General features: G+C 35.3%; 4 protein-coding genes across 5 annotated transcripts in view; all 4 read left to right on the top strand.

Annotated features, from left to right (window-relative positions):
- Positions 1-923: 923 nt before the first annotated feature.
- On the top strand, positions 924-1,478 carry LOC132173612 (putative disease resistance RPP13-like protein 1). The gene has a single exon (XM_059585150.2). It carries the CDS (start codon positions 924-926, stop codon positions 1,476-1,478), a length of 555 nt encoding a protein of 184 aa, XP_059441133.2.
- Positions 957-27,226, top strand: part of LOC148587229 (uncharacterized) — a 36,649-nt gene continuing 10,379 nt past the window's right edge. Inside the window, exon 1 of the mRNA XM_088513233.1 lies at positions 957-1,115. The gene's annotated coding sequence lies outside the window, so the exon portion shown is untranslated. The remainder of the gene's footprint in view (positions 1,116-27,226) is intronic.
- On the top strand, positions 2,199-3,134 carry LOC148587230 (putative disease resistance RPP13-like protein 1). The gene has a single exon (XM_088513907.1). It carries the CDS (start codon positions 2,199-2,201, stop codon positions 3,132-3,134), a length of 936 nt encoding a protein of 311 aa, XP_088370033.1.
- Positions 3,220-27,226, top strand: part of LOC132176946 (putative disease resistance RPP13-like protein 1) — a 49,577-nt gene continuing 25,570 nt past the window's right edge. Inside the window, exons 1-8 of one of the 2 annotated variants that reach the window (XM_088513224.1) lie at positions 12,873-14,757; positions 14,798-14,919; positions 15,401-15,763; positions 16,045-16,875; positions 16,954-17,015; positions 17,104-17,172; positions 17,292-18,150; positions 18,231-18,309. In XM_088513224.1, coding sequence (XP_088369350.1) covers positions 12,917-14,757; positions 14,798-14,919; positions 15,401-15,762 — 2,325 coding nt within the window. In that variant the 5' untranslated portion in view covers positions 12,873-12,916 and the 3' untranslated portion in view covers position 15,763; positions 16,045-16,875; positions 16,954-17,015; ... (1 more) ...; positions 17,292-18,150; positions 18,231-18,309. Of the gene's footprint in view, positions 3,581-3,842; positions 3,947-4,086; positions 4,697-4,774; positions 4,837-4,924; positions 4,994-5,112; positions 5,953-12,872; positions 14,758-14,797; positions 14,920-15,400; positions 15,764-16,044; positions 16,876-16,953; positions 17,016-17,103; positions 17,173-17,291; positions 18,151-18,230; positions 18,310-27,226 lie in introns of those variants that run through there. The other variant, XR_015911420.1, reaches the window with a different exon arrangement.

Genomic DNA, 27,226 nt, shown 5'->3' with positions numbered 1-27,226 from the left:
AGTCTTACATTTTGATCGATGTTTATACAATATATGAAATTTTCAAAATGTGTTTGTTTTATTTACATTTTAAATGATGTGACAATATGAACGTATATATTATTAAATATACAAAATTTAATTGGATCGTACAATAATCCATGAAATTTCCTTTTTAGATAGACATCTCACTTTTTTCAAAGGCAATGTCCATGAAATTTCTTTCTTTCACATTTGGCTTCTAGATTATAATGCATGTGATCCTCGACACGATGATAATTGATATGTATTATTTTATATGATCAATAAATTTGGAATATATTAAAACCTGACTCATGATAATATATAGCAACCAATATATTCTTCTATTACTAGCTGCTCAATCTTTCTTTAATTCATCTTAATCAATTGAAGTAAACCAAAATAAGTTTGAAAAACATATTCAATTAATAATATGTTTGCATCTATTTTTTGGTTTAGACATGTATAAATACAAAACTTGGCCAACTAAATTGACGTCTATCACCCACCTTCATTTCCTTTGCATTTCCTTTGATTAATTTTCTCCAACGCTGCAAAAGAAGAAACACGTGGGTAGGGCCGTGTGGGTCCATTACTTTTTTTGTTTTCTTTCGTCGGCTGTTTCCTATATATGTTCTTCGGTGTAGAAGCAAAACACAGCTTCCAAACTCATTTTTCTTTGCTCTTAGCATTCCTTCCTTCGTTTCCTTCGATTTGCAAACAAGATAACATGGCTGAGATTGCAGGCATATTTCTCTCTCCCTTCCTCCAAGTGGTTTTTGAAAAAATGGTGTCTCTCGAATTCGTTAACTTCTTTCGGGGACGAAAAGTGAATGATGAACTCTTAAGGAGGTTGCGGTTGACATTGCTGTCCGTGAATGCAGTAGTTACAGATGCTGAGGACATGCAGTTTAACAATCATAATGTGTAAAGTGTGGCTTGATATGCCGAAAGAAGCCGTTTATGATGCAGAGGTCATCTTGGACGAGATTGCTACCGAAGTTTTGGTACAGAAGCAAGATGCTATCGATGATGCAGATGACATCTTGAAAGAGAATGCTACTAAAGAGAATACACATAAGCTAAAGGCTAAAGTTGGAGCCAGTGTAAGTAAGGTACGTAATCTCATCTCTACTTGTTTTGTTAACAATATTGTAAAAGGAGAGTCTACTTGTTTTGTTAACAATGTAAACAAAGAGATAGAGAAGCTAGTTGACAGACTCGAAGCTTTAGTAAAACATAAGGAGAATATAGGTCTAAAAGAAGTTAATGAAGGGAATTCATCAGAAAGATTGGCCACGACTTCTGTCATCGATGAATCTCGTTCTTTTGCTTGGCATGATGATAAGGATGCAATAATTTACATTCTGCTCTCAAATGGTGCAAATGGCGATGAGATGGGTGTGATTGCCATAGTCGGCATGGGGGGATTGGCAAAATTACCACTGCTCAGCTTGTTTACAATGACAACATGGTGAATGAGCATTTTGACCTTAAAGTATGGGTTTGTGTTTCAGATCCATTTAATGTATCCACGGTAATGAAAATAATTAGAGAGACAGTAGATTCGTCTGCTAATGTTGGTAGTAAGAATTTAAATCAGCTTCAAAATGAACTGTTGGGAAGTTGACTGGAAAGAAATTCCTTCGTGTTCTAGACGATGTTTGGGAGAAGAATAATGCCAAATGGGAGGTCTTAAGTAATGCTCTTAAATCTGGGGCACAAGGAAGTAGGGTAATAGTAACTACACGCGATCGGGAGGTTGCATCGGCTATGTTCAATTCGCTAATGCAACTCATCATATAAATGAGTTACCCAACAAAGATAGTTGGTTGCTATTTGTAAAATATGCATTTCACAATGGTAACTTTGATGAACGTCCAGAGTGTGAAGCAATTGGAAGACAAATACTAGAAAAGTGCAAAGGCCTACCTTTAGCAATCAAGGCTATTGGGACTGTCTTGCGGTCTAAATCAGGTGTTGATGAATGAGATAGGGTATTGAGAAGTGAATTATGGGATTTGCCAGAGACTGGCATCCTTCCTGCTCTCAGCTTAAGTTATAAACATCTTTTGCCAAAGCCAAAGCGATGCTTTGCGTACTGCTCCATATTTCCAAATGATTATGCTTTCAAAAAAGACAAATTAGTCTTATTATGGATGGCGGAAGGTTTCTTGCCGCAACCCAAAAATAAAACAATGGAAGAAGTTGGTGATGATTACTTCCTTGCTCTTGTATCAAGATCATTATTCCAAAAATCCTCTCGCAATAAATATATAATGCATGATCTTGTTAGTGATTTGGCAACATTTATATCTAAACAATTCACTGTAAGCCTTGCAGATGATTGTCCTACTGAAATTGTAAGCAACACTCGCCATTTATCTTTTCATAAGAACTTTGCACGCTTTCAAGAGGCTAAGAAGTTGCGCATTGTCCTAAGATTGAGTGGCTATATAAATGGAACCCAATTTCCATTACTAACGACAAGTTGCTTACGAGTGCTTAGTCTAACTCACTATAAGGACTTAACTGAGTTGCTAAATTCAATTGGTAAACTTATACATCTACGTTATTTGAACCTTTCTTACACTCTGATTAGAAGGTTGTCTGATTCTGTTTATAAGTTGTACAATTTACAGACATTGAATTTATCATGTTGTTTTCGTCTTGTTGCATTGCCAAGTGATACGCATAAACTTATTAATTTACGTCATCTTTATTTTACTGAAACTTGGAACTTGAAGGAGATGCCAAGACATCTTGGTAGACTAGAAAGTCTTCGGACATTGACTAAATTTGTCGTCGGCAAAGATAGTGGATGCGGCATTGGAGAGTTAAAAAAACTTAATCTTCTAAGAGGATCACTTTATATTCAGAACCTCCAAAATGTTACATCTCTTACGGATGCTAATGACTTAAACTTGGTGGATAAGAAGTACCTTGAGGAGTTGGAATTGAGCTGGGCATATTGGTCGAAAGATAATACTGTAGTAAGGCAAATAGTTGTCTTAAATAGTCTCCAGCCCCATTCGAACTTGAAAAGTCTCACTATTAGGTGCTATGATGGTAAAAGTTTTCCGGACTGGGTAGGGCAACTGCCTTCTTTTGAGAAATTGGAAATACATGCATGATTGTCCAGAAGTTGAGTCATTTACTAAAGGGGGATTGCCTTCCAATCTAAATGAAATTTCCATCAGCTTTTGTGATAAACTCTTTGCGAACCAAATGGGGTGGGGATTGCAAAAACTCCAGTGTCTTAGAAGATTCAAGATTTGGGACAACGCTAACGATGTGGAGTCCTTTCCAAATGAGGGGTTTCGTCCTATCAGTCTTACCCATCTTAACATCGGATCCTTTCAAAAATTGAAATCTTTGGACAAGAAGGGGCTTCAACACCTCATTGCTCTCGAAGAATTGGAAATTTGGTACTGCCCTAAGCTCGAGTGCATGCCAGAAGACGGGCTGCCTGCCTCCCTTTCTACTTTAAGTATAGTCGGATGTCCTTTGTTGGAGAAAGAGTCGGAAAGGAGAGAAGGAGAAGAATGGCGCAAGATTTCTCACATACAGCTTGAATGAGGTATAATTTATTTTATAGTAAGGTACTTTCCTTTTCGGCCACCTATAATTTATGAATATACCGCTTCTATTTTAATTTTTCTTAGCTACTACCTCTGATGAAACACATTGCCTTGTCCTCTTGTTTATTCTTCCTTTATTTTCGTTTAATAATTTTGTTTTGATTTGCATTCATTTGTCTAATTCAAAAAATAATTAAAAGCCCAAAAGAGTTCAAATCAGTTGGGTTCTAACTTCTTAGTGGAGTTTTGCATTTTGGGCAGGTCCTCCGGAATGAAATACAAACTCCACTCGTTGCAGATGGTCAATTGCTGTCATTCTCTTCCAATAGGCTTTGCTGATTGTGCCGGATCAAACTGGGTTAAGGGTAAGGGTACTATCCTTTATTTTCGTTTAATAATTCTATTTTGATTTAAACACAAATTTCCAATTTAACCAATCAAAAATCAGAAAAGAATTAAAAGCCCAAAAATATCTCATATTTGTTGGGTTTTGACTTTTAAGCAGGTAATCTGGAGTGAAATACAGGTTGTACTTGTGTGCTCATGGCCTTGCTAATGCTACAGATGGTCAACTGCTCCTAGGCATTTTCTTCGTATCTTCTTCTCAATGGGTTCCATTCACTTCATCAATTAATATGTCATCCTCCAATGCGATTTGTTAATTATGCTTGTACAAACTGGGTTAAAAGCAATTGATTTTGCCGTTGGTACGAGAACTCTAAAATGGTGTAAATATTCTGCTGGGATGTCTTTTTTGCTTTGGTGGCAAACTCCTCTGCCGCAGCTGTTTCAATTGGTGGTTCAAATGTGTATCTATTGGGCATTGTCTCTTTGTGCTCTTATGATCAATTTATGTGATCATTTTTCCCTCTTTCTTCGGTTTTTTGCACATAATTTGGTTACTGAAGACAATTTGTCCACCACAAATGGGTTGAAATACAAACTCCACTTGTGTGCTCATGGATTCGGTAGCAGATGGTCAACCGCTCCTACTCTGTGTCGGACTAGCTTAAGGGCAACTAATGTTTGTTGACATTTTGAGTTTAGAAATCGATTCCATTAACTTTGGACAAGATCAATCTTGATTCTGCCATTTGTGTTCTACAATGTTTTTGGTAGGTCAAAAATGTTTTTGGGTTTTATTATTAAACTTATTTATTGTTTAGTTCTCTACTAAAACATCTTCTCTGCAGAAAGTTGACTTAAACAAACTGGAGATGGCTGCTTTGTGGAGATATTGGGGCACTTTAACCTTGTGAGTTTTTCTAATAGGAGAAAGTTACATGTTGATCTGTTGCCACTATTGAGTCATATTTTTGTGTAATACCATATTGGATTGCTAGGTGGATGTTATCCCCAACCCATCAAAAGAGCAACTAGTTGATGTTGTTCATAGTCATTTCAAGTCGCAGGTACTTGCAAAACTGGTTGCTTCTCCATTTTTCGTGTACTTACAATGTTATTTCAAGCAGCTTTTTCAAAGTAGATAGCATTGTTCTGTTATGAAAAATCCATTTTTATGGTGGTGAAGCAAATGGACGAGTTGCAGGTCATTTTGGGGTTTGTTCCCGCTGCGAATTGATTGAAGACTGTGTGAATGACCTGGAGAGAAATGGGGAGATCTTTGAATTCGGTTATCAATGCTAACCGATGATGATACTGGTACCTAAGAATTTATCAGTGGCTTGTTTATGTCCATCATTTTCGGTTACAGAGGTTCTTACTTTTTGGTAGTGTAAGTTCGTGACCGGACCTCTAAAGAAGTCCCTTGTGGCTTTCTTTCCAAACTTGGTTGAATGTACAGTGGACTTGAGGAAGTGGGCTTTTAAAGACCTCTTCATCTGTGCCGGACGGGCTTAAGGGCAACTGATGTTTGTTGACATTTTGAGTTTAGAAATCAATTCAATTAACATTGGACAACCTCTATCTTGTGAAACTGTATAAATGCTAAGTTTTTGTTCTACAAAATTATGAGGTTATGAATATATTGTGAGATTATGAATTTTTGACATGATCTTGGCCTTTGTACTACTCTCAAAAAGTCAGTCAAGCCAAATCAAAACTGTCTGCAATGATCACTATCTCTATAGTAGTTATTATAACAAAATGTTTCATGCTCGTATTGATCATAAAGTTCCTGCATTTACTTCAATTTATTTATTCCTTTTCTTTTTAATCATCATCGTCGAACAGTTTGCACAGAGAAGGGAATGGACTTTGCTCTGTGACATACTTGCTTCATTATATAGACTGTTAGCCACTTCCACCCCGCTGATGCTACTCACTGGTATACTCAGAACTTGGTAAAAGAAGAAAAAGAAGACGGAAGCAATTCAGTCTTGGTTCTCAGCACACAAGCTGACCAGCATTGGTCAGTAGTAATCCTCTTTTCTCAATTAGTATGTTCATGTATTTTACTAGTGGCTAATATAGGGGAGCTCTAGGCATCAGGAATATGGGCATCACTAGCTTATTCATGTACAAAATCTCCTCTGATACCAAGCCTTAGGCTAATTCAAATTCATGCAAGGTAACTTCCATCTCTTCAAGGCCTGAATTTCTTGAGCTATTCATCTTAAAAAACAGAGAAGTAAGTTTGTGTGTGAGATGCTAAAATGCTTCCATTTCTTGTGGCTAGAATGCACCGCACAAGTGTTCGACATTGGCGGTGCTCTCTGGCGCAGCCATCTACAACTACTACGAGAAGCGTACAGCGGAGCAAGGAGAGAGTCATTCTTCAAAGTGATCAGAGAGAGATCTTAGACATGTATATTCTCTAACCAAAGGCAAAACTTTTGGAGTTTGATTAGGATTTGATGGAAAAAAAACTACCGTTCATGCCTTGTATCTGCATATCATTTGTAAAGCGCTTTTTAGCTTGTCATTTGAGAAATTTCTATCATTTAACATGTTGATATTGTTTGATTACCAAACTCTTAACAATATTTTGCATACATCTTATTTTTAATATTTTACCTGTCACTAACTTTAAATAATCCTGTTAGATATGAGTTCTATGACCTCTTTTTCCTCTTTCTCTTGTATCCAGAATTTCCCACTCAACCTATTGCAAGGCCATTTATTCAAGGAAAGAGTGTTGGCTTCATCATACTCACTACTGAGTCTCTTGAAGAGTTGAGGTGTGATATCTCTCACCCTCTATGAAAGTATTTTTCTAAAGAATGACAAATGCATCTGAAAACTCTTCTTAAAAATGTTGTTCTTCTATGACTGAAATTACAAAAAGTTAGTTCTGCACCAGAAACCTTAGACAAGCTCTTTTCTCCTCGCTAGAAAGCAAAAATTTGTTTAGATGTTATGATGCTCTCAAGATTCTTCCCCAATGGGCTTAAAAATCAATATTTTGAAACCTGATGAGCGAAGTACTTTCAGTTGTTTCTAAAGACGGCGCATATTCCTTATAGTATCTGAGTGATGGATTGAGAACTTCTTGGAGCGATGATCCTTTCTGTGATGTGCACAGGCATGCTTCTCAAGATTTTTGCTGCAAGAATTTGGTTCTTCATAACAGCTTGACTGCCTTTCACTTAAATGCTATTTTTGGAGGTTGTAGTGGAGATATTTCTTAGGATATTGAAGGATTATCGCTGATCGTTTTTCATTTTAATTTAAACAATTCCTAGATGGTTTCAGTTTTGAGTGTTCAAAGTGTCTTAATGAAGTGCTTCAAGCTGTTTTCTATTCTCATCTACATCTTGTGTCATCTTTTAGGGCCATTGAATTAGGGGTGTCAAGGCGGTTATGGTTAGCTGTTATTGACAATAACCGCTAACTGTAACCGTCTTAGCGGTTAGTAAATTTCACTAACCGCAACCGCTAACCGCCTAGCGGTTAACGGTTAACGATTAATCGCCGTCTAGCGGTTAGTGAAATAGATAACCGCCCGCTAACCGTTTTTTCAAAATTGGGCTTTTTGGGCCTTTTTGAGCTTCTTTTTTTTGGGGTTTTTGGGCTTTTTTTTTACCCTCATTTTTGTTTGTTTGTATTTTTAGTGTCTTCTTGTGCCCAATTGCTATAAAAAGAGCACATATTGAAAAATCAAAAATATTTGACCCAAAATTAACATTTACTTGTACTTTAAAAAAATTTCCTTAAATATTAAATCTAACCGGTTAACTTTTTTTTTTTAAAAAAAAAAAAAATTCAACACAACATATAAAAAAAAGTTCAGAATTCAAACAATTGTCACAACATATAATGATAATACATTAATACTTAAATTGTGTTTATAAGTAACACATTGGTCATTGTTCAATCTACTGTCATTTACTTAATTTGATATTATACGAATCATATCATCATTGTACATTAATAATATGATTAACTTAAAGTCTTGAGTAAAGTGTTTGAATTGGCATTGAATCATATGATTAAGTATTAATATTATACATTTATATTATTCATATGCATATGTAAACTTATATAGACTTATAAGTTTATAATATATATTGGAAATAAGTCTCTAGATATTTAATTGTTGTATTAGTATGAATTAGTATACTTATGAGTTATGTCATATTATATATGTATAATTTGTTATTATACAATCAAATGATTTAATGATCAATTGATCATGTGATATAATCATATAAATTATAGTGATAATATATTAATACTTAAATTGTGATTTAATTATTTTAAAAAAAAAAATTGTAATTTAATGATCAAGTGATTATATGATATAATCATATAAATTATAATGATAATATATTAATACTCAAATTGTGATTTAATTATTTAAAAAAAAAATTGTGATTTAATGATCAAGTGATTATGTTATATGTATAAATATTTTTATAATTATAATTATAAAAATATATTATATAAAAAGGCGGTTAGCGGTTACGGTTAATAAACCCAATAACCGCTAGGCGGTTATAGCGGTTAGGCGGTTAGCGGTTAATACGATTAAGCGGTTAAGCCGTTAGCGGTTATAACGGTTAGCAGTTAGCGGGCGGTTTTTAACCGTCCGCGACACCCCTACATTGAATTATGCTGATTTTATCTTTAATACAATTGCAAAAATTTGAGTTATATAACATGATTCATTTAATGTCATTCTTATGTTTAGTATCTGTTCTTTTATAGTTGCTATGCTTGTACGTTCTAGCGAAACTTTGTTTTTTGTTTTTTGTTTTTGTTTTTTTTTTTTTTGCTCTTTTAAGATTAGGTTTCTTGAAAGGCCTGAGACCATTAGAGATGCTAAGGAGCATCCTCAGAATGACGGAATCCATGTTAAGTACGAAAAAAAAAAAAGAAAGACTTACTCCCAATTATGTTGTAGGAATATTAATCTGACATGCTTTATTAAAAATGCATGTGAAAAAATTTATGCTCTAAAAACATATGTAAGTTTAATCGGGACAAGGTATTGCTTAATGTAGGGGCGAAAATCCCTTGTCACCACCAACTAAAAAAGTCTGAATAATCACTGACTTTTTCCGATTGAATGAAATTTTCATAATTAATCGCCACTATTAAGTCGATGATGGTGACAAGCATATTATGTAACAAATACAAAACTGCGGTGTGGGCAGTTTGAAGAAGCTTGAAGCTTATATCTATTGCCTAAAATATTTAGATGGAAATCGAAAATCTCACAACTAGCTTTTCTCAATCACTTTTAACAAATTTTAAATAGCAAAAGGCTATTGTTGATGCTGGTATGAATTTTAAACCGACTTGAAACTGATTTGTCTTGTCATAATTAATTTTGTAGGTTCCATGGCGTGATGGGCATTTATTCAGATTGACACCGAGTCAATGGTGATTAAAATTTGAGGCACAGCGTAATGAAGGAAAGAGATATTAACAATTTTTCCAACCCCGGCATTTCCTTGAAATACCACTTTTCATATGTGACCAGTCAAATACGTTAACTTCTATGTACCTATCATAATAATTTATGGATTCAACCTTCATTATCGTTGATCTTCCAATTAACTTCCAAACGCATTTATTTGGAAGCGAGTATTATGGTTATAAAGTCATTAATTTTGGTTGAAAAGGCGTAATCAATTATTAAATGGTTCATTTATTTATACACCCACTTCAAGCGTATTCTAGACGATGAGAATTCAATCACATGGACCTTGTATGTGTGTATGGTGATCATATTTAATGTGTTTCTGATTAGAGTTATATATGCTCTTGGCCTACGCTTCTGAGTCTCCCCTATGGTCTGCAATACAGAAGAAAAAAAGCGAGGGAATTTTCCTTGAAGCTTTAGTATCGTAAATTTTGTAGGTCCCATGGCGTGATCAGCATTTACTCAGATTGACACCAAGTCAATGGTGATTGAAATTTGAGGCACACCGTAACGAAGGAAAGGGATATTAACAACATTTCCAACTTTGGCATTTCTTGTGACCACTCAAATACGTAAGTTCTATGGACATATCATAATTTATGGATTCAACCTTCATTATCTTGGATCTCCCAACTTCCACATTTATTTCGAATCAAATATTATGGGGAGTGGTTTAGGTTGAAAAGGAGTAGTCAATTATTAAATGGTTCATTTATTTATACACCCACTTCAAGCGTATTTTAGACAATGAGAATTAAATCACATGGACCATGTATGCGTACGTGTATGGTGCGATCATATTTAATGTATTTGTGATTAGAGTTATGTTCTTGGCCCTATGCCTTCCAAGTTTTCTTCGTCAATGGTGTGGAAAAATCAGTTTCATGGTGTCCTTTTTCTTCCATGAATTTGATTCAATCACATGGTGTGGAGTCCACCACACTTGGCCACATTCATTCGTCCAGTGGAATCCAAAACTCACTAATTGATTGATAATCAGAGAGACTAGACCAATCATGGTGGACTTGGAACTAGTCTTCTTTCTGCCGTGTCAATTACATTTCTCAACTTCTTGTTCACACATCAAAATAAAAAATAAAAATAGGATTCCTTTAATCATATTTATTCAAACAAATTAAATAATTTCAACAACATAGAACTGAAAAGAATTTTTTAGAGACTTAATTGTCTTTTAACTTATACCCAATAATACCTTAAAGATGAAATACTCAAATTCTGTATTTGTAGTCTAGGTTATGGACCTTCAATTAAAACTTAATTTTCATCAATTATTTATCCCATTAATGAATAAAAAATCAATTCCAATTATGATTCTACAAATAATTCTTTATTTGGAATAAATTACGTGTCTAATTAAACCGTATGTGGGTCACACTTTAATTATTATGAGATTTGCATTCTCTCACTTGACCATTTTTCATTTCTCTTCTTTAATTCCATGAGTAACTCCTAGAACTATAATATCATACATTTTATCATAGGTTAGGAGGGTATTTACTTCTGGTGAAAAAATGTATTTTTCCAAGGAGCCATTAGGAATGACCGCCTAAGATTTTTCAATGCAAAAATCAATGAGTTGCACTACATTAACACGGCGAATCCTTTCCACAATGTCAATTTCATTGATAAAGTCTTGTCCATTGGCTTTGGACAATTGCCGAACATCTTTATAGCTACGAATCAATCACTTGAAAGTGTTCCTTTAAATACAGTACCAAATCCTCCTTCAAACATGAGGTTATTCTGGCTTTGTTTAAATTCTTTAACAGTATCATTCATTGATAAACGCTTCCTATAACATTTAAATATCAAGAATGCAATCACAAATAGAGTACTCCACTACTCGCCAGTATCATTTTTGCTTGTTGGAATAGTCCTATAGAAGAACATCACCAAAATAGATTGTAATTAAGCGAACAAATGTTGTGGCATTATTGCTGCATGTAAATCTATATATTTTTTTTAGTACTATAGTTACAGCTCAATTCATAGTAATTAAGTGCAGTACTTGTTATCTTTTTTGGGTAATAATTAATATTTCATTTTGGCTGCATGTTTAATGATTAGTTAAAAAAGAAAAAAAAAAAAAATTAGACATCAAAAGACAGAACGTTCTTAGTTCTTACCATAGTGCACAGTCCTGTACGTCAGAAATTAGATTGGAGGAGCTGCAAGAAATAGGAAAAAAAATACATAATTAATAAAATTGCATAAACAAATCTCGATCACCTTGAGCTAATTAAAGCTGTAGAAGTGAATGAATTATTTACTTATTTAGGCTTTCCATACACAATATTAATGCAAGCTTCTTTCTCTTTTTTTCCCAATAAAATTGAAACCAATCAACTTTCAAGCTTTCTTTGTCAGATATTAATGGTGTGGAAAAATCAGTTTCCTAGTATATATCTTTTTTCTCTGTTCAATTTGATTCAATCAACACGGTGTGGCCGGAGTCCAACACACTTTGCCGGATTCATTCGATCAATGGAATCCAAAGCTCACGTATTAAAAGTTGCTTTATCTCTTTTTGTCTTTTCTTCGATTCATCTTAATCAAATGAAATAAACCAAATTCAGCATCATCAAAATAAGGAATAAGTTTGAAAAACATATTCAAGAAGATCCCTAGAAATATGTCTTCTGAAATTGTTTTTAGAGTATAAAAACACCTATTTTTCTAACAACTTAAAAAATATTATAATGCTATTGTTCTTATATATGTTCTAACATATAATAATGCTATTTTCACTCACTTATTATCTCTGTAATGAGACATCTGTTCACTCAAATCTCAGGATAAGGTAAAACTTGTTGGTTGGCAATTGGCATGCACTTTGTAACTTTTGCTTTGATTGCTTCTTAGCATTAGCATTATCGCGCGCTTTTTAGCATTATCGTTTGATCGAGGATATGTCCGTCTTCTAATTATTGTCCTCTCTCTATTTTAAAATGCAATCTCCAAGAAATTTCTTCCTTACTTACACATTATTGCTTCTACCTTTTTTTTTTTTTTTTTTAATGTATATTCACAGGAATATATAATATTATATATTAAGATCATAATTAATTGACGGTGCCTTGTAGCTTTGCTTATCTAAGTTTAAAGCCAAAACCAATAATGATAGCTTTAATTGCCTATCTATTTCTACTGTATATACTTTTAAAGCATTACACAAAACAAATAAAAGAAGTTTAAAGAAGTGGCTTAGGCAACGCGTTAACCCGTTGAAATTGGAAATACGTGTCCCTCATGCAGTATTATGGGATACCTGTCGCAATCTAACGGGTTCAATTCAGTATCCAAACGTTAATTAGTTGGGTCTACTTACACAACATCAAAGAAATTTCGTTTACGCGTCCATCACTCCACTAGGAAGTCTGTTTCAATATGAACATAACCTACTTCGATTCTCATTTTGCTCTGCTTTTTGCGATCACCAATTCCTTCGTTTTCCTTTCCTTCGATTTGCAAACAAGATAACAACATGGCTGCTGAGCTTGCACTTACAGCTGCAGGCATAGTTCTCTCTCCCTTATTCCAAGTGTTTTATGAAAAAATGGCATCTCTTGAGTTCGAGGGCTTCTTCCGTCGACGAAAACTCAGCGACAAACTCTTATGGAAGTTGAAGACAGCATTGCTGTCCGTGAGCGCAGTGCTGGAAGACGCCGAGGCCAGGCAATTCACGGAGGCTAATGTGAAAGAGTGGCTCGATGAGGTTAAAGGTACCATCTATGATGCTGAGGACATCTTGGACAAGATTGCTACCAAAGATTTGATACGGAAGCTGGATGCTGAATTTGGAACCATTGTAAGCAAGGTACGACACATCTCTCCCTCTCATAATGTCAATAAGATAGAAGGAGAGATAAATGCTGCACTTGGCAAATTAGAAGAACTAGAGAAAAGAATAAGTGCTTTAGGTCTGAGCGCAGGTGTTGGAGGGCAACCATTCGAAAGAGTACTGCCCACGACTTCTTTGGTTCAAGAGTCTAGTATTTTTGGTAGGGATTCTGATAAGGAGAAGGTAATTAAATTGTTGCTCTCTGATGATGATACGAGTGGCAATAAGATAGGTGTGATTGCCATAGTTGGCATGGGAGGAATTGGCAAAACCACCCTTGCTCAGCTTGTTTACAATGACAATAGGGTGAAGGAGAATTTTCACTTTAAAGCATGGGTTTGTGTTTCGGATGATTTTGATGTGTTAAAGCTTACGAAAGCAATTCTAGTGGAACTAGATTCACCTAGCGATAGTGATAGTCTAAATCAGCTTCATATTAAACTCATGGAAACGTTGATAGGAAAGAAAATTTTACTTGTTTTAGATGACGTTTGGAATAAGAAGTATGCTGAATGGGAGCTCCTAAGCAAACCCTTTCAATCTAGTGTGGCACAAGGAAGTAGGGTCATCGTAACTACACGCGATCGGGAGGTTGCATCTGTTATGTTCGCTAATGCAACTCATCATATAAATGAGTTATCCAACGAAGATAGTTGGTTGCTATTTCTAAAATATGCATTTCACAATGGTAACTCTGATGCACGTATAGAGCGTAAAGCAATTGGAAGACAGATACTAGAAAAGTGCAAAGGCCTACCTCTAGCAATCAAGGCTATTGGGAGTCTCTTGCGGTCTAAATTAGGTGTTGATGAATGGGATAGGGTATTGAGAAGTGAATTATGGGATTTGCCAATTAAGGAGACTGGCATCCTTCCTGCTCTCAAATTAAGTTATAAACATCTTTCACTAGAGCTAAAGCGATGCTTTGTGTACTGCTCCATATTCCCAAAAGATTTTGCTTTTGAAAAAGATACATTAGTCTTATTATGGATGGCCGAAGGTTTCTTGTCGCAACCCAAAAATAAAACAATGGAAGAAGTTGGTGATGATTACTTCCTTGCTCTTGTATCAAGATCATTATTCCAAAAATCCTATGACAATAAATATATAATGCATGATCTTGTTAGTGATTTGGCAACATTTATATCTAAACAATTCACTTTAAGCCTTGCAGATGATTGTCCTCCCAAAATTGTAAGCAACACTCGCCATTTATCTTTTCATAAGAATTTTGGGAGATTTCAAGAGGCTAAGAGGTTGCGCACTGTCGTAACATTAAATTTCTTTAGGGCCGACACATCTGAAACCCAATTTCCATTACCAATGGTAGGCTGCTTACGGGTGCTCTGTCTATTTGGACGTGAAGGCTTAACTGAATTGCCGAATTCAATTGGTAAACTTATACATCTACGTTATTTGGACCTTTCTTACACTAAAATTGAAAGGTTGCCTGATTCTGTTTGTAAGTTGTATAATTTACAGACATTGAATTTATCATGTTTGTAAGTTGTATAATTTACAGACATTGAATTTATCATGTTGTTTTCGTCTTGTTGCATTGCCAAGTGATACGCATAAACTTATTAAATTACGTCATCTTTATTTTACTGAAACTTGGAACATGAAAGAGATGCCAAGACATCTTGGTAAGACTAGAAAGTCTTCGGACGTTGACTAAATTTGTCGTCGGCAAAGATAGTGGATGCGGCATTGGAGAGTTAAAAAAACTTAATCTTCTGAGAGGATCACTTTGTATTGAGAACCTCCAAAATGTTTCATCTCTTACGGATGCTAATGACTTAAACTTGGTGGATAAGAAGTACCTTGAGAAGTTGAAATTGGAGTGGAATTCGCGGGAAGATAATACCAAGGATACTTCAGGAAGGCAAATGGTTGTCTTAAATAGTCTCCAGCCCCATTCAAACTTGAAAAGTCTCACTATGATAGGCTATCGTGGTAAAAGTTTTCCGGACTGGATAGGACAACTGCCTTCTCTTGAGAAATTGTTTATATCTTGTTGTCCACAAGTTGAGTCATTTACTGAAGGGGGATTGCCTTCCAATCTAAATGAAATTGCCATCAACTGTTGTGATAAACTCTTTGCGAACCGAATGAGGTGGGGTTTGCAAAAACTCCAGTGTCTTAGAAGATTCACGATTTGGGACCACGCTAACGATGTGGAGTCCTTTCCAAATGAGGGGTTGCTTCCTACCAGTCTTACCCATCTTCACATCGGATTCTTTCAAAAATTGAAATCTTTGGACAAGAAGGGGCTTCAACACCTCACTGCTCTTGAAGAATTGGTTATCTTATACTGCCCTAAGTTCGAGTGTATGCCAGAAGACGGGCTGCCTGCCTCCCTTTCTACTTTAAGGATCAACGGATGTCCTTTGTTGAAGAAAGAGTGGGAAAGGAAAGAAGGAGAAGAATGGCGCAACATTTCTCACGTCTCCAACAAATATATTGATTTGGCCAGACGGATTGGATGAGGTATAATTTATTTTATAGTAAGGTACTTTCGTTTTCGGCCACCTATAATTTATGAATATACCGTTTCTATTTTAATTTTTCTAATTAGCTACTACCTCTGATGAAACACAATGCCTTGTCCTCTTCTTTATTCTTCCTTTATTTTTGTTTAATAATTCTGTTTTGATTTGAATTCATTTCTCTAATTTAAGCCATCCAAATTCGGAAAAGAATTAAAAGCCCAAAAGAGTTCAAATCAGATGGGTTCTATCTATCTAAGTGGTGTTTTGCATTTTGGGCAGGTCATCCGAAATGAAATGGTCAAATGCTGTCATTCTCTTCCAATAGGCTTTGTTGATTGTGCCGGATCAAACTGGGTTAGGGTTAAGGGTACTATCCTTTATTTTCGTTTGATAATTATATTTTGATTTGAACACGAATTTCCAATTTAACCAATCAAAAATCAGAAAAGAATTGAAAGCCCAAAAGATCTCATATTAGTTGGGTTTTGCCTTTTGAGCAGGTAATCTGGAGTGAAATACAAGTTGTACTTGTGTGCTCATGGCCTTGCTAATGCTACAGATGGTCAACTGCTCCTAGGCATTTTCTTCGTATCTTCTTCTCAATGGGTTCTATTCACTTCATCAATTAATATGTCATCCTCCAATGCGATTTGTTAATTATGCTTGTACAAACTGGGTTAAAAGCAGTTGATTTTGCCGTTGGTACGAGAACTCTAAAATGGTGTAAATATTCTGTTGGGATGTCTTTTTTGCTTTGGTGGCAAACTCCTCTGCCGCAGCTGTTTCAATTGGTGGTTCAAAGGTGTATTTATTGCGCGTTGTCTCTTTGTGCTCTTATGATCAATTTATGTGATCATTTTTCCCTCTTTCTCCGGTTTTTTGCACATAATTTGGTTACTGAAGACACTTTGTCCACCACAGATGGGTTGAAATACAAACTCCACTTGTGTGCTCATGGATTCAGTAGCAGATGGTCAACCGCTCCTACTCTGTGTCGGACTAGCTTAAGGGCAAATAATGTTTGTTGACATTTTGAGTTCAGAAATCGACTCGATTAACATTGGACTTGCTCAATCTTGATTCTGCCATTTGAGTTCTACAATGTTTTTGGTAGGTGAAAAATGTTTTTGGGTTTTATTATTAAACTTATTTTTTGTTTAGTTCTCTACTAAAACTTCTTCTTCGCAGAAAGTTGACTTAAGCAAACTGGAGATGGCTGCTTTGTGGAGATATTGGGGCACTTTAACCTTGTGAGTTTTTCTAATAGGAGAAAGTTACATGTTGATCTGTTGCCACTATTGAGTCATATTTTTGTGTACTACCATATCGGATTGCTAGGTGGATGTTGTCCCCAACCCATCAAAAGAGCAACTAGTTGATGTTGTTCAGAGTCATTTCAAGTCGCAGGTACTTGCAAAACTGGTTGCTTCTCCATTTTTCGTGTACTTACAATGTTATTCCAAGCAGCTTTTTAAAAGTAGATAGCATTGTTCTGTTATGAAAAATCCATTTTTCTGGTGGTGAAGCAAATGGACGAGTTGCAGGTCATTTGGGGGTTTGTTCCAGCTGCGAATTGATTGAAGACTGTGCGAATGACCTGGAGAGAAATGGGGAGATCTTTGAATTCGGTTGTCTATGCTAACTGATGATGATCCTGGTACCTAAGAATTTATCAGTGGCTTGGTTATGTCTATCATTTTCGGTTACAGAGGTTCTTACTTTTTGGTAGTGTAGTTATGTAGATGTATGTAAGTTCGTGACCGGACCTCTAAAGAAGTCCCTTGTGGCTTTCTTTCCAAACTTGGTTGAATGTACTGTTGACTTGAGGAAGTGGGCTTTTAAAGACCTCTTCATCTGTGCTGGACAGGCTTAAGGGCAAGTGATGTTTGTTGACATTTTGAGTTTAGAAATCAATTCAATTAACATTGGACAACCTCTATCTTGTGAAACTATATAAATGCTAAGTTTTTTGTTCTACAAAATTATGAGGTTATGAATATATTGTGAGATTATGAATTTTTGACATGATCTTGGCCTTTGTACTATTCCCAAAAAGTCAGACAAGCCAAATCAAAACTGTCTGCAATGATCACGATCTTTATAGTAGTTATTATAACAAAATGTGTCATGCTCGTATTGATCATGAAGTTCCTGCATTTACTTCAATTTATTTATTCCTTTTCTTTTTAATCATCCTCATTGAACAGTTTGCACAGAGAGAGCAATGGACTTTGCTCTGTGACATACTTGCTTCATCATATAGACTTTTAGCCACTTCCACCCCACTGATGCTACTCACCGGTATACTCAGAACTTGGTAAAAGAAGAAAAAGAAGACGCAAGCAATTTAGTCTTGGTTGTCTGCACACAAGCTGACCAGCATTGGTCAGTAGTAATCCTCTTTTCTCAATTAGTATGTTCATGTTTTTTACTAGTGGCTAATATAGGGGAGCTCTGGGCATCAGGAATTGGGGCATCACTAGCTTATTCATGTACAAAATCTCCTCTGATACCAAGCCTTAGGCTAATTCAAATTCATGCAAGGTAACTTCCATCTCTTCAAGGCCTGGATTTCTTGAGCTATTCATCTTAAAAAACAGAGAAGTGAGTTTGTGTGTGAGATGCTAAAATGCTTCCATTTCTTGTGGCTAGAATGCACTGCACAAGTGTTGACATTGGCAGTGCTCTCTGGCTCAGCCATCTACCATATTCTTCCATTATTTTCATTTAATAATTCTGTTTTAATTTGATGCTAGTTGTCTAATTTAATCCATCAAAAATTTTAAAAAAAAGAAACGAATTAAAAGCCCATGAGATTCTAAATCGGTTGGATTCTGAGTGGCGTTTGCCTTTGCCACTTCCACCCCACTCATTCTACTCACTGGTATACTCAGAACTTGGTAAAAGAAGAAAAAGAAGACGGAAGCAATTCAATCTTGGTTCTCAGAGCACAAGCTGACCAGCATTGGTCAGTAGTAATCCTCTTTCTCAATTAGTATGTTCATGTTTTTTACTAGTGGCTAATATAGCGGCGCTCATCTGTAATTGGGGCATCACTAGTTGATTCATGTACAAGATCTCCTCTGAAAACCAAGCCTCAGGCTAATTCAAATTCATGCAAGGTAACTTCCATCTCTTCAAGGCCTGAACTTCTTGAGCTATTTATCTAAAAAAGAAAAGAGAAGTGTGTTTGTGTGTGAGATACTAAAATGCATCCACTTCTTGTGGCTAGGATGCACGCACAAGTGTTGCAATTGGTGGTGCTCTCTGGAGTAGCCGTCTACCACTACTACGAGAAGCATACAGTGGAACAATGATTTGATGGAAAATAGTACTGTTCTTGCCTTGGTGTTTGGTACTGTGTTATAGGATTCATCTAGTACTATTAACTGTTACTTGGTGTTTGGTATATAGAGCTTCGTGTTAACTCTGTAATATGTATACTTTTGTACTGTATTAATTAATCTACTGCCCAAGTGTTACATGAATCGATTATTAGCGCATCTCATACTCTAAAAGCACTATCTGCATCCGCAAATGCGGATTGTGGTTTTTGCTAGTAGATCTGATTTCGTTTATTTATTATAGTGGAAATTTATTTCAATACGTGGTTTCATGTTGACAGATATGTTTAATGTTTGATGCAGAAAAAGAAGCCAGGGCTGTGTTTTGAAAACTCTCAAACACAAGGTGTAGCAGTAAATGGTGCTGAACAATCCAATTTTGGCTTGGTTGATGCCCCTTGGTCATATTATCAGGTGCTTTAATCGTGAATCTCTTTTCTATGTGATATAGCAGTTTTAGCTCCTATTTAATTTCTAATTTTGTTGTGTTGCTTTAAAGGATTCTTAGGTGTGCTTTTCAAATGATGTTTCGTGCTTTGGAAACAACAACAGACAATTGCAGCCAAGTCTTGCTAGCAGTCCATATGGTGGAAATTGCTGGTGTCCTTCTTGTGGAGGAGATTCGATAATATGAATTTGTATTTGGTGTTTGGTATGTAGAGCTTCTTAGTAACTTCATAGACCTTCTATAACATGTTTATTTTGTGTTAGATATAATATGACCTCTTTTTCTTCTTTCTCTTCTACCCAGAATTCCTCACTCTTCATGCTACAATTATTGTTCACTCTGTTGTTTTATGCTAATGTTGTTCCTGTTTGTGCTTTCTTTTCCCCAGCCCACCAACAACCAATCATCACAGGAGTTTTCAATGAGACAATGATCCTTTCTTCATTTTTCAATGAGCAAGTGGGATAGTGCAATTTCTGGCTACTTCTGATCAAATACAAGGCAGCATATGAAATTGAAGTAAAGAAGGGGGGCAGATTCCCTCTAGTCTCTTAATTCCTGGAATAGAAACCTTTTATTTGATTTCTTCTTGTGACAATGATCCTTTCTTCAGTGTACACATGATTAGCTTCGCTAGATATCGGCTGCAAAAACTTGGTTCTCCACAATAGCTTGACTGGCTTTCAATTAAATGCTATATCTGGAAGCTGTTAAAGACGAAAATAGTTCTCTGGACATTGATGAACTATTGCTGATTTTTTTTTTTTTTTTTTCATTTTGTACTTTTTTGTATAGAGAGATGGTGCTATTCTTTTTTTGCTTTTAATTTAAAAAAACTCATAGATGGTTTACCTTTCAATTTTGGCAGTTTAAAGTCTTTTAAGTGTACTCTTTGAAGCTTTTTTTTGTTGTCCCATATGAACACCAAAATTTGAATGATATGACACGAGTCGTTGAGTGGCATTTGAATATTATTTAGGGTTAAATACTAAATTAGTCCCTAGGGTTTCACAACTTTATTTTTTCCCTCCTGGGTTTTCATTTTTATCACAGGAGGTCCCTGTGGTTTTGATAAGTGACCAAATTAGTCCATCCGTTAGTTGACCGTTAGTTGACCGTTAAACTGGACACGTGGACCAATCAGACGTCGACACGTGGCACATATATTAATTTTTTTTTTTAATTTTTTTTTAATTAAAAAAAATGTTTTTTTTTAAAAAAAAAATTAAAAAAAATATATTAAAAAAAAAAAAAAAAAAAAGAAAAATCGGAAAAAACTGGGGGTGGCCGAGCCACCCCCTTGGCAATTTGGGGGTGGCTCGGCCACCCCCTTTGGCCATGGGGGTGGCCAGGCCACCCCCATCTGGCCGGATGGGGGTGGCCGAGCCACCCCTGGGCACCAGGGGGTGGCTCGGCCACCCCCTTGGGCCCCAAGGGGGTGGCCGAAACCACCCCCGGTTCCCACTGGGGGTGGCTCGGCCACCCCCATGGAGCCTTGGGGGTGGCCGAAACCACCCCCAATGGTGGTTTCGGCCACCCCCAAGGCTCCATGGGGGTGGCCGAGCCACCCCCAGTGGGAACCGGGGGTGGTTTCGGCCACCCCCTTGGGGCCCAAGGGGGTGGCCGAGCCACCCCCTGGTGCCCAGGGGGTGGCTCGGCCACCCCCATCCGGCCAGATGGGGGTGGCCAGGCCACCCCCATGGCCAAAGGGGGTGGCCGAGCCACCCCCAAATTGCCAAGGGGGTGGCTCGGCCACCCCCAGTTTTTTCCGATTTTTCTTTTTTTTTTTTTTTTTTTTTTTTTAATATATTTTTTAAAAAAAAAACATTTTTTTTAATTAAAAAAAAAATTAAAAAAAAATTAATATATGTGCCACGTGTCGACGTCTGATTGGTCCACGTGTCCAGTTTAACGGTCAACTAACGGTCAACTAACGGATGGACTAATTTGGTCACTTATCAAAACCACAGGGACCTCCTGTGATAAAAATGAAAACCCAGGGGGGAAAAAATAAAGTTGTGAAACCCTAGGGACCAATTTAGTATTTAACCCTATTATTTAAATGTTTAATATTTGAATGTCATTTGCCATCAAGGAGAGCATCCCCTCTTTTCTTTTCTTTTTATGAAAAATGCTAAACATACTTTCAAGTACATTTTTCTTGACGTGATAGTAAAAATTACCATTGGATGTTATATTTACTTTTATTTGTTATTTCATCTTATAGTAATTTTACACTCTCACCTAAAAGAGTGAACACTTAAAAAGAGTGTTACGTGGAGCCATTAGAGAGATGCCTAGGACTAGGAGCATTTACTCTAAATTAATAAATAGTACAGATGAACTTCTTTTTTCCACCAAAAATCATGTATAATGGGGTTAGTGACTATTTTGGACTTTGTTTTGCCAACATTTATGAATTGGACGTACAAGGAGATTGTCATGTTTGATTTTTCAGTTATGGAGTTGATTGATGATAAAAAAAAAATTGGTTGCAAATCTTAAGATAGGTTCCCTGGCAGATAAAGTTCTCCATTTCCGATCAATACTAAATTGAAACAAAATCAATTTAAATAGAGAGGGAAAAAAAAAATCCAATCCAATACTCATTGATTGGAGTGTTTTTCGTTGGGATAAAACTTGATGCAAAATAATTTCTTTCATAAAAATTAAAAAATATCATTTTGGGGGGGGGGGGGGGGGAGGGGAATGCAATATTGGATTGGGCTGGACTTATATATGTTTATTAATTAATATTTGAATGGGGAATTCGACTAACTCAAATTCATATTTTAGGGCCCTCAGGCCCTGTGTGGAATTCATATGGGCCCATTGACTATTATCTAGGCCTATAACACCACCTCAATCTTTGGTTATTTAGTGATATGTTGAGACAGTTTTTTTTTTTTTTCCCTTTAACTTTGATGAGCTACATATATTTTGTGACAGTGGGCTAATATTGGGATGTAAGACAAACATGAATAAAATTTTCCTTGGAATAAAAAAAATCAGCAGACTAAAATGACCCTTCGGTTTCTTTATTAATAACACGGCACGAGTCATGATAAAAACCATAATACAAATCTAATTACGTGTTTGGCTCTTGAATAAAATATTTACAGTACCTTTCATGTTCCAAAAATTAGATTTGATAAAAGACGTTTTTGGCTCTTGAATTACCTTTGTTTTTTTCTTTCAGCAGCTGAAGCATACTTCGAGAGCAATACTCACGGTCTAAATGCCTCTCACACAAAAAGAAAGCCATACAAAGAGATATCTTTTTTCACACACTATTTACAGCTTTTTTTCACACCATACTCACACAAACAGCCTTAAGAAAATTGCCTTGATTTTTCATCCTATTGTGCAAAACATTTTTACACACTTTAAAAGTGTTTAAATTTACATCTTCTTATAAGTTTAAGCTTTGAGGATAACGGTTGATTTAACAATGTCAAGATAAGATAGTCACAATTGGTATTTCTGGCCTACCATTTTTTCATAAGAAAAAAAAAAACGATGACATTTTTTAAGATGGAATGTTAGGTGTTTTCTTAGTGTTCTTCTTGTGTTTTTTTGATCCTAGGTGGATATTATTTTATAAAAAAAAACAAAGCAGAAAGTTGCTCTTATTTATCTCACTTAATTTTTATAAAATAATATCCATATAAGACTAGAATAACACAAGAAAAACGCTAGAAAAGCATGTAGTATAAATTCTTTTTAAAGGGCTTAGAGCACTAACAGCAGCTTCAATTTGATTTTATAAGTTTAGGGAATAAAACTACTTTTTGCTTCCCTATTAAAATATATTTTACAATAATTTTCCTTACATTTTCCTATATCATTAAAATATTATTTATTTACAAAATATAAATTCCCTACCTCCTTTCACATTTTTCACAAAATTCTAATACAATTCGCAATGAAAAACAAAAAAAATTAAAGATTAAAGATTAAAGATAAATATTTATATTAAAATAAGAACACAAATTTTCTTCAAATTGGTTTGGAGGAAATTTTCTTCAACCCACTCCAATAAGTGGCAAGTGCCATTCAACATTATTGGGTTTTTAAAAAATTAATGTTTGAGTTCCTTAATTAATGAAATGACAATAAATTACGCTTAAAATATTAAAAAATATATGTGAGAGATGATACTTGTCACTTATTGGAGTGGGTTGAAAAAAAAAAAAATCTCCAAAGAAATTTATGTTCTTAAAATAATGTAAATGATTTTTTTTTTTTTTTTTTTAACATGTCCACATAAGAAGGGAGAAGAGAATTCAAATTAGTAAATTTCACTTTATTAAATATAGTTCCAACCAATTGAGGGAACAGGATCCTCTCCAGTCCATGGCCAAGATTTTTTCTTAGAAATCATATGGCCACAAATGGGGCATATATTCCATCAATAAAAATAATAATAAAATATTATTTTAAATTAAAAAATAAATTAATAAAAAATAAGAAAAAATAAGGGAGGTGGCTGGCCACCATAGGGGTGGCCCTATGGTGGCCAGCCATCCCCTTATTTTTTATTAATTTGTTTTTTAATTTAAAATAATATTTTATTATTATTTTTATTGATGGAATATGTGTCATATTTGTGACCATAAGATTTTTGAGAAAAAATTTTGATCATGAACTGAATATTCTCTAATTTATTATGAACTGGAGAGGATAATATTCCTCAATTAAACTATCTCTGGATAACATGAAAATAATATCTTAGTTATATAAACACTAAATTATGTAGCTACTCAAAGGATTTAGTTAAATTTAGGATACATGAACACAAATCCAAAGTTTACCAATTAATGACCACCTGCAACTACTGGGGCAGAGAGGCATGTGACCATTGAGCATTGCCAGTGTCTTCTTTCTTATCGGCTCACCAATTAATGACCTCTGCAGCTACTGGGGCAGAGAGCCATGTGATCATTGACCATTGCCAGTTGTCTTCTTTCTTGATCAGCTCACCAATTAATGACCATATGCAGCTACTGGGGCAGAGAGCCATGTGACCATTAACCATTGCGAGTTGTCTTCTTTCTTGAACGAGGAATGCCTCTCTTCATTCCCAAGACCATCTACTCACCATCTCATGTGAGTGCATCTTGACTTTGTCAAAAAAAAAAAATAATAATAAAATAAAATTAAGACACATAGATGGTGAGTAGATGGTGCAGAGAATGCAAAGGAGCATATCTCTTCTTGAACAGCTATGGTGGAGAGGGACCAATCATAACAGTTGACATATGGCTTTTAATGCTTGGCATTTAATGTATTTTCCCCTCATCGGTGCAAAGGACGACACGTGAAATTTCTTTTATTCACATTTGGGCACACACTTGTAAATTGTAATGATTAATTTGCATAGAGAGGCCTTTCAAAGATTAAAACCCGACTGATGATAATATATTGCAACCAATATTCTTCTATTACCATTAGTAGGCTCAATCCTAACCTCAAATCTTTCTAAAGTTCATCTTAATCAATTGAAATCAATCAAAATTAACACACAATAATTAATAAAATTACATAAACAAATCTCACCTAGGGGTAGGGCCATGATTAAGAAGAAATAAAAGCAACAATATAATCCTCTTGACTTTATATCTCTGGGCTTTCAATTAGGTTGAGACTTGAGAGCTTGATTCTATGCCTTGTCAACAATCTTGAGCTAATAATGAATGAATTATTTACTTAGGCTTTCAGTACACAATTGCAAGCTTCTTCCTCTTTTTCCCCAATCAAGTTGAAACCAGTTAACAATATCATAACTAACATCATTGTAAAGACTAAAGAGATTGCCTTGGCCAATTCTTTCGCATCGAGGACCAAGTCTTACATTTTGATGTTTATATAATACATGAAATTTTCAAAATGTGTTTCCATTTAATAATATGTCTATTATCACATCATTTAAATTTTAAATGACGTGACAATGTATACATGTATATTATTAAATTAAAGAAAAATGTATGATAAATTCTTGAGTCAACTTTTCAAAATTTTAATATCCTTAAGTTTTTTTTTTTTTTTTCGAAAATTTAGTCCTTTGATCAATTAAAATGACAATAAAACCCTTGCCGTTAAAATTTTTTAACAAACGTTAAACAACTTCAAAACGCACTGTTTTATTCCATCAAAATATTAATTTAATTTAAAAAATTAAATCTAAAAAAAAAAAAAAATTAAGGGTGGCCAGGGGTGGCAGTGGCCACCACCCAACCCCAATAAGGTGGCCGCAAACCACCCCAAAACCCATGGGGTAGCCGCGGGCCACCTCGTGGGGGGTTTGGGGTGGCCTGCGGTTTTGGGGTAGCCCGCAGGCCACCCCCAAACCCCCATGGGGTGGCCGCGAGCCATCCTATGGGTGGAGGAGGCCACCCCAAACCCCCCTCTGGGGTGGCTCACGGCCATCCCATAGGGATTGGGTAGTGGCCAGGGGTGGCAAGGGTCCATTAAAATGGTGCGTTTTAAAGTTATTTAACGTCTTTAACGACAAGGGTTTTATTGTTATTTTAATTGATCCAGGGACTAAATTTTTTTTTTAAAAAAAAAAAAATTTAAGAATATTAAAATTTTGAAAGACTAACTCAAAGATTTATCATACATTTTCTCTTAAATTAATAAAATTTAATCTGGATCATACAAGACACATTTGCCCACCGATAATAAAGAAGCCCACTTTATTGTATGAAATGAATGGCATTTACCAGCTGGTTGACTCCAAGTCAACTTTCAAGCTTTCTTTGTCAGATATTAATGGTGTGGAAAAATCAGTTTCCTGGTGTCTTTTTTCTCTCATCAATTTGATTCAATCAACACGGTGGCTGTGTTTGCCAACAGCCCGGAGTTGACACCGTAGTTAAAATGGTACTGTTTCATCTTATATGTGTAGGTTGGACAGTCAAAAATCACACAATTTTTAATAACAAAACTTAAATTATTCATACTTTTAAATTATATATATATTAAAACTTAAAAAAAAAAAAAAAAAAATGGAATCCAAATTAAGCTCACGTACTTTTTGTCTTTTCTCTTCTCTTTCTACGCAAAAGTTGGTTTATCTCTGTCAAGGCCTTGTTTGGTAAAAGAGTTGGAGTTGGCCTAGACACTATTTATCACAATTTTTCAAAAAAATCATCAAAACATTTTAATATTTTCACTTTTTATATCACATTATTCACTTTTTTATTATTATTCAAATAAAAAAATCACTATAAAACAAAATTTTTTTACTTTTTCATACCATTTTTTCACTTTTTTATATAAAATATTTTTATTTTTTTTCACATCAATATACATTAACTACAGTGTCTAGGCCAACCCATTCACTAAACACCACCTTGGTGATTTTGAAAATTCCTTGCGGATGGCCCATTCCTCTGTCCGGTTTTGGTTACTTTATTTTATCTCTGTATTTTCACGTGAATATGAGCATCTCTACAATTATTGATCTTCTCTTTTTAGATTGTCATCTCTCCTTTTTCAAAGACAAATGTCCTACTATTTCCTACTATTATCATTTGGTTGCTTTATCTCTGTATTTTCACGTGGACGTGGGCGTGGGCCTATCCCACCATTATTGATCTGAAAATTAATATATCCGTTGTGCTGTTCATTTCTTTTTGCAAATTGCAATCTCTCTTTTTTCAAA

This window comes from Corylus avellana, chromosome 2 (genome assembly GCF_965113065.1).
Source record: "Corylus avellana chromosome 2, dhCorAvel1.hap1.2, whole genome shotgun sequence".
Classification (NCBI taxonomy): Eukaryota; Viridiplantae; Streptophyta; class Magnoliopsida; order Fagales; family Betulaceae; genus Corylus; species Corylus avellana.
Note: the sequence above shows the minus strand (reverse complement) of the source record. Positions and strands in the feature narration are given on the sequence as shown.

Excerpts from the sequence above, each read along its gene's own strand:
- LOC132173612 (XM_059585150.2), top strand. The coding sequence starts at position 924 with ATGTGTAAAGTGTGGCTTGATATGCCGAAAGAAGCCGTTTATGATGCA.
- LOC148587230 (XM_088513907.1), top strand. The coding sequence starts at position 2,199 with ATGGAAGAAGTTGGTGATGATTACTTCCTTGCTCTTGTATCAAGATCA.